Source organism: Aegilops tauschii, chromosome 7 (assembly GCF_002575655.3).
Source record: "Aegilops tauschii subsp. strangulata cultivar AL8/78 chromosome 7, Aet v6.0, whole genome shotgun sequence".
NCBI classification, from domain to species: Eukaryota; Viridiplantae; Streptophyta; class Magnoliopsida; order Poales; family Poaceae; genus Aegilops; species Aegilops tauschii.
In genome coordinates this window covers 163,248,736-163,256,478 of record NC_053041.3, presented here as the reverse complement: position 1 = coordinate 163,256,478, position 7,743 = coordinate 163,248,736, and the positions used below count along the sequence as shown (strand labels likewise).

General features: G+C 43.9%; 1 protein-coding gene across 1 annotated transcript; it reads right to left on the bottom strand.

Moving 5' to 3' along the window:
* Window positions 1-6,201: 6,201 nt before the first annotated feature.
* LOC120967828 (uncharacterized) lies at window positions 6,202-7,516 on the bottom strand. Its single transcript, XM_040394068.3, has 4 exons — window positions 7,054-7,516; window positions 6,865-6,962; window positions 6,674-6,760; window positions 6,202-6,596 (listed from the first exon to the last, which is right to left on the bottom strand). The coding sequence occupies exons 1-4, from the start codon at window positions 7,210-7,212 to the stop codon at window positions 6,443-6,445; spliced, it is 498 nt and encodes a 165-aa protein (XP_040250002.1). The 5' UTR covers window positions 7,213-7,516; the 3' UTR covers window positions 6,202-6,442.
* Window positions 7,517-7,743: the final 227 nt, after the last annotated feature.

Below are 7,743 nucleotides of genomic sequence, written 5' to 3'. Positions count from 1 at the left end.
TCCTGTAATGAGGGCCATGAGACTACGCCAGCCCAAACGCGTAGCAATCGCCACTACGCAATAGAATAGGTCATCCGGTAGCTCACATAGATAAAGCTTCAAGGCAAGAGATATTGAGATGAGACAATAGATGGCGGATTATTTACTACTACCATGGTAGGGAACAAAGATTTTAATTTACAGGAAAGATTGTGATAATGTAAGTTGTAAGTTGTATTATTTTTTCAAATGTACCTGCTGTATAGTGTGCCCTCCATAGATCAACCATCACATACTTCAGTTCATGCATAATATAGAAGCATGTAGCTGTGCTGCTATAGCGCAGTCTAAATTCATATTTATATTATGAAGATCATTTGTGTATAAAAGATGATTGCATACCTGAACATCCATGTATGAAGCTACTAATTTTCCTGGTCTGTTGTACTGGACAGCAGAAAACATGGCTTGTGGAACAACGCGTCCGGCAGCGGTGCCTTGAACAATGCCAGGTTTTCTCCATGCCCCTTACGCCCAAACCGCTAGCTCTCCGATGCTATTATTTTCTCAGGATATAAATTGTATTATAGTGTACATACAATTTTATAAAAATGATAGAAGAAAACGGCACTAATTAGATCTCGGTAGAAAAGAAAATAGTAAACATGAGAAGTGAAACATCTTATACCATCTTGAGTAGTCTCAATTTTCAAAGCAGTTTTTCTGCCCAAATGAGACCACAACATAGCCTAGACTTGCAGTTGTTTTTGAAATTTTTCTTAGGACTCCATCATAGGCTGCTCCTGTTGGTCGCTTATTATATGCAGAATGCTGAACCAAAGCATGCACATTGGTCTGCTAAAGTGGATATTGGACGCCATAATATGATCTGGTCTCCAACCATGACGGAAATTCTCTCGTGGAGTCATTCTACCATGCAGCGACATACAATGTATGCTATTATCATCTGGGGCTTACCTAAGTCTTCGACTTAGTCGCAATGGTCTGCCATTTGGGCACTACGACATGGGCTCAATGCATCTATGTCTATTGGATTGTTGATGGCCATCGGCATCGCCGATGCAATTCTATGCTAGGCTCTGAGCCTCGATCTGATCTGACATATGTGTACTTAAGTAAGAAATTAATTATTTTTGCCAACGAATTCCATTGTATTGGACATATTGCATATCAAACCTAGTTGATTCAATTACCTTAATTTTTCTGCAGATGGAACGGGATGCAAGCATGCATTGCAGTCAGGTACGTACATATATATATTCTGGCAAGTACTGAGGGGTCTTCCACCGATGAATACTCCCTGACCAGAAAAATCAAATGTCCTCATATATGGATTAAGAAATTAATTGTTTTTGCCAACAAATTCCATTGTATTGCACATATAGCAGATCAAACCTAGTTGATTCAATTACCTCAATTTTTCTGCAGATGGAACGGGATGCAAGCATGCGTTGCAGTCAGGTATGTACATATATATTCTGGCAAGTACTGATGGGTCTTCCACCGATGAATACTCCCTGACCAGAAAAATCAAATGTCCTCATATATGGATTATTAGTCTCTGATCATCAACAGTGAACCTCACAAGGCAGTGACTGGCTTATCAACATGTCTGCTCAGTGCTCACCAAGCATTCTTGCACCACAATCTGATAATTTTTGTTACTACAATACGTACCTCTCCAGACCTGCACACTGCTGCACATGAACAACCACGTATACACCATGGCATAGCTGAACTCCTTTATAGCAAAATATGTACCCAAAAAGGCTGTTCAGATGTTCGGGGGTGAGGATGGAGGCGAGCAAAGGTGACGGAGCCTGGGGATTCGTTGGGCGGCCTGAGGATTTGTAGGGCGGCATGACACAAAGAAATCAATCTGGATCCAAAGGAAAAGTCATGATGGATTCAAGTATAAGTCAGCAAGAAAACAAACCGAGAATAAATACCACGACTATACGAATCCGATATAGATGAGGAAGTCTATCGCCGTGTGTCTAGCCGGGTCTGCCCAGCGCGCTGGATCAGGTGGTCAGCCGCACGTCGGGCTAGAGCGTAGTAGGCGCTATAGATTTTTCAGATCTATGCCTTCAGGTTAAGAGAGAATATGGATTTGTATTCTATCGGGACATTGAGAGAGATAGTGGAAAAGGGGAAGAGACCGTGGATGGGTTTGCTTTGCATCTGAGGAGAGAGAGATAATGGAGAAGAAGAGATCATGGAGGAGAGAGGAACCGTGTAGTACGTGGGGAGAGAGAGGTAATGGAGAAGAGAGATCGTGGAGGAGAGAATCCATGTAGTATACGTGTATTAGTTAGGATAGATAAAAAATCTGTTTTCTTTTTCAAGGAAACTTTTGTTACCTAGTACGTATAGATAATTAGAGGAGATCGTGAAGAGAAACGATTCGTTCCTTTTCCCTGAATATTATTTTCCGGCCCAATTAAGCAAATTTCTCGAATTGCAAAATTGTAACTGCATCTGAGGAGAGAGAGATAATGGAGAAGAAGAGATCATGGAGGAGAGAGGAACCATGTAGTACGTGGGAGAGAGAGGTAATGGAGAAGAGAGATCGTGGAGGAGAGAATCCATGTAGTATACGTGTATTAGTTAGGATAGATAAAAAAATCGGTTTTCTTTTTCAAGGAAACTTTTGTTACCTGGTACGTATAGATAATTAGAGGAGATCGTGAAGAGAAACGATTCGTACCTTTTCCCTGAATATTATTTTCCGGCCCAATTAAGCAAATTTCTCGAATTGCAAAATTGTAACAGCTAATTATACTAAAAAAGTTATACTAAAAAAATTATATTGGTGGATCTAAACCTTAATAATTCGGTCCCACCAGATGGACGGCTAGTAATTTCTGATTAACGCGGTAATTTCTAGTGAGTCTGTAATTAGTATAGGTATAGATTCGGTCCCACCAGATGGACGGCTAGTAATTTCTGATTAACGCGGTAATTTCTAGTGAGTCTGTAATTAGTATAGGTATAGATTTGGTGTGGTTTTAGTGGATGGGCGTCGGGTGAGGTGTGTGGCGGTGTGCAACGCCTCCGCCCAAAGATTGGCGTGTAGGAGAAGAGTGTGAACGACATCGTTGGTAGTGCGAATCATGCGCTTGGCCTTGCCGTTTTGGGGAGAACATTGAGGGCAAGAGAGACGGTAAATAATGTTGTCGTTCGAGAAAAAGGTGTGTAGTGAGGTGTTGATAAATTCACCGTCGTTGTCACGCTGCATACATTTGATGAGTGCGGAAATGGGTAAGAATGTAGGTGAATAATGATGGATAACGTTGCATGGAAAAACAAAAAAAATCCAACGAAACACCCAAAGATCTATCTATGAAGGTGCTAGCAACGGATGGGAGTGTGTGTCTACGTACCCTTCTAGACCGAAAGTGTTAACGATCTAAAGATCGTGGTTGACGTAGTCGTACTTGTGTCACGATCCACAAGCACAGCACGTGCGGCACCTCCGAGATTAGCACACGTTTGGCTCGGTGGCGTCATCTACTTCTTTATCCAACAAGAGAGGGGGAGGAGGTAGATGAGATCTAAACCAACACGACGGCGTGGTGGTGGCAGCAGTGGAACTGCAGCAGGGCTTCGTCAAGCATCCGCGCGAGGTGGAGTAGTTGTAACGGGAGGAAGACGGACAAGTGTGGAAGGGTGGCTGCCCCCAACACCTCTCCACCTTTATATACGCATTGAGGGGGCTGGTGGCTTGCCCTCCAAGCCCCTAGGGTCGTTGACCAAGGGGGAAGAAGGAAATTTCTCATTTTCTTTCCCACCGATCGCTATCCCCTTTTTTAGGGATCTCGATCTTATCCCTTCGGGATATGATCCTATTCCTTTTAGGGGAGGATCTTGGTGAGCCTGGACCAGGGGTGTGGGACCTTGCCCCGCTACCCACGTCCATGTGGGCCCCATGCAGGTGGGCCCCACTCCGGAACCGTCTTGGTACAATATCGAAAAAAAAACATTTTCTGGAACCCTGATATGACTTCCATACATAAATCTTTACCTCCGGATCATTCCGGAGCTTCTCGTAATGTCCCGGATCCCATCCGGGACTCTGAACTACTTTTGAACTTCACCATATGAATATCTCAATACTACCATGCGCCATCGAACGTTAAGTGTGTGACCCTACGGGTTCGAGAACATGCCGATATGACCTAGACTCCTCTTCGATCAATAATCTATAGCGGGACCTGGATGCCCATATTGACTCCCACATATTCAACGAAGATATTTATAGGTTGAACCACATTGTCAAGTATTTGGTTAATCCTGTATGAAATTCCTTTGTCCAGCGATATGTTACTTGCCCGAGATTCGATCGGCGGTATCTCCATACCTAGTTCAATCTCGTTACCGGGAAGTCTCGTCACTCGTTCCGTAATACAAGGCCCATGAATAAACTCATTAATCACATGCTTGCAAGCTTCTTCTAATGTTGTATTACTGAGAGGGCCTAGAGACATCTCTCTGCCACACGGAGTGACAAATCCCAATCTCGATCCATGCAACCCAACAAACACCTTTGGATCGCTGGACCAGTCCATAGATGGATCGCTGGAGCTTGCATACCTTATTAGCATCCTTAGGATCGACAAAACCTTTTGGTTGCATCATATACAACTCTTCCTATAAGGAAACCATTAAGGAACGTTGTTTTGACGTCCATCTGCCAGATTTCGTAATCGAAAATGCAGAAGTTGCTAACATAATCTTAACAGACTTCAACATCGCTACGGGTGAGAAAGTCTCATCGTAGTCAACTCCGTGAACTTGTGGAAAACCCTTTGCGGCAAGTCAAGCTTTATAGACGGTGACATTACCATCAACATTTGTCTTCTTCTTAAAGATCCATTTGTTCTCAATGGCCTGCTGGTTATCACGCAGGTCCAGCAAAGTCCATACTCGGTTTTCGTACATGGATCCTATCTGGGATTTCATGTCCTCAAGCCATTTGTCAGAATACGAGTTCATCATTGCTTCTTCATAGTTCGTAGGTTCATTGTTGTCCAATAACATGACTTCCAGGACAAGAATACCGTACCACTCTTGTGCGGAACGTGTCCTGGTCGACCTAGGAAGTTCAGGAATAGCTTGATTTGAAGTATTATGATCATCATCATTAGCTTCCTCTCCGGCTAGTGTAGGCATCACAGGAACTTCTTTCTGCGATGCACTACTCTCCAATTTGAGAGAAGGCACGGTTACCTCATCAAGCTCTACCTTCCTCTCACTCACTTCTTTCGAGAGAAAACTCCTTCTTTAGAAAGGATCCATTCTTGGCAACAAATATCTTGCCCTCGGATCTGTGATAGAAGGTATATCTAATGGTCTCTTTAGGGTATCATATGAAGACACACTTCTCTGCTTTGGGTTCAGCTTATCAGGCTGAAACCTCTTGACATAAGGGTCGCATCCCCAAACTTGAAAAACAACAATTTAGGTTTCTTGCCAAACCATAATTCATACTGTGTCATCTCAACGGATTTAGATGGTGCCCTGTTTAAAGTGAATGTGGCCATCTCTAATGCATAACCCCAAAAGATAGTTACAAATCGGTAAGAGATATCATAGAATGCACCATATCCAATAGAATAGGATTACGACGTTCAGGCACACCATTACGCTGTGGTGTTTCAGGTGGCGTGAGTTGTGAAACAATTCCACATTGTCTTAAATGTGTGCCAAACTCGTAACTCAGATATTCACCTCCATTATCAGATCGTAGTAATTTTATTTTCTTGTTACAATGATTCTCTACTTCACTCTGAAACTCCTTGAACTTTTTAGATTTGTGTTTCATTAAGTAAATATACCCATATCTACTCAAATCATCCGTGAAGGTAAGAAAATAACGATATCCACCACGTGCTTCAACACTCATTGGACCGCATACATTAGTATGTATTATTTTCAACAAGTCACTTGCTCGCTTCATTGTACCGGAAAACAGGGTTTTCGTCATCTTGCCCATGAGGCATGGTTCACATGTTTCAAATGATTCATAATCAAGTGATTCCAAAAGTCCATCAGCATGGAGTTTTTTCATGCGTTACACCAATATAACCCAAGCGGTAGTTTCACGAGAATAAACCATTAACTTTGCATCTTTTGGCATTAATATTATGAACATGTGTATCACTACGGTCGAGATTCAACAAGAATAAACCATTCACATTAGGTGCATGACCATAAAAGATATTATTCATATAAATAGAACAACCATTATTCTTTGACTTAGATGAATAACCATCTCACAATAAACAAGATCCAGATATAATGTTCATGCTCAAAACAGACACCAAATAACAATTATTTAGGTTTAAAACTAATCCCAAATTTAGACATAGAGGGGGCATGCCGACGGCGATCACATCAACATTGGAGCCATTCCTAACGCGCATCGTCACACAAAAAATTATACCTTCTTGATCTTCTTAGGGAATGAGGACAACGTCTGTGCAGCAGCCACCATCTCGGAGCTCTTTATCAGCAGATCATGGACGGATGAGTGCCCTAACGCCTTGGCGGCATGAGCCAGTATTCCTGTAGGTGTCTCCCCTTTCTTCTTTCTGCCAAACAAAACCATGCTGAGAAAGAAATACACAAGAAATCCCATTATGACCGTGCATCAGCTTTGTTGGCTCACCTGCACAAGCTGCAGTTGCAGATGCCTCTGCATTTCGGGCAGGTCCATCCCGCCTCCTTGGCCTTGTCCTCGGCATCCTCACCATACCTAAACAAGCCAGGGGGAAGCAAACCAAATCAGAACAAGCGGCCCTACGATGGTTAGTTTGTTGGACCACAGAGATGATGAACTGTATGAAAAAAATCTTTTACCTGTTGGACAAGCACTTGTGGCAGAAGTGGATTGGACAAAGCCCCTTCTTCCGAGGCTGCCTGCAAGCCACCGTGAAGTCTGTTGTCTTCTGACGACACTGCAAGAACAACAACAAAGGGTCAACCAAATCCACCCCCTCCCCGACAGATCCAGAAGGATGGAGGAGATGCGCGACGGCAGACGCTCACCTGGTGGCAGGTCTTCCCGTTCTTCGGGTCATAGATCCGGCCGCCGACGCGGCGGATTCCGGGGCACGGGTTGCGCTTTCGGGGAGGGCCTCGCTTGGCCTTTCTCGTCTGCGCCGACACGACCATGCTCTCCTCACCGTCGGTGCCTTTCTTTGACATGGAGACGCGCTCGAGGAAGGGCAGGAGAGGTGGGGTGAAATAGGGATGCTGAGACTTTGGGTGTCCGGGATAGGCGAGAGGTGTTTGATGTGATGAATTCTGGGGGCGGAAGGGTCAGATCTAAGATTATGGCGCTGCACCGCGAAAGAAGGGCTAGAGTAGCTGGTGTCGGATGGCGCCGGTGAATTGCCCGGTAAATTAAAAAAATCCCTTCTCGGCACTGTCCCATCTCCTCCCCCACCTTTGCTCCATGCTTTTCCTCCCAGGCTCGTCCTCGCTTTTCGGGTTGGTGGGCAACCTTTGTTGCGAGTACTATACTTCCTCCGTCTAGGTGCATAGGGCTTCTAAGAAGGAAGAGTGTAACCTAGGCATGCAACAATTAGGCGAGAGAGAAAACGTACAATAGAAATACTAGCCAACCAACATGTTTTGTTTTGGTCGCAATAATTATGTAATTAATGCTGGAAATCCTCATAGACTAGCCGATTAATGAGGCAGTCATTCAAGGGCTGCTGGCGTCCGAGGTAGGTG

Bases quoted from the DNA above. Each gene is read 5' to 3' on its own strand.
- LOC120967828 (XM_040394068.3), bottom strand. From the start codon at position 7,212: ATGTCAAAGAAAGGCACCGACGGTGAGGAGAGCATGGTCGTGTCGGCG. The intron at 6,963-7,053 runs GTGAGCGTCTGC...TTGTTCTTGCAG, and splicing joins ACGGGAAGACCTGCCACCAG to TGTCGTCAGAAGACAACAGA. The intron at 6,597-6,673 runs GTGAGCCAACAA...TTTGTTTGGCAG, and splicing joins TGCAACTGCAGCTTGTGCAG to AAAGAAGAAAGGGGAGACAC.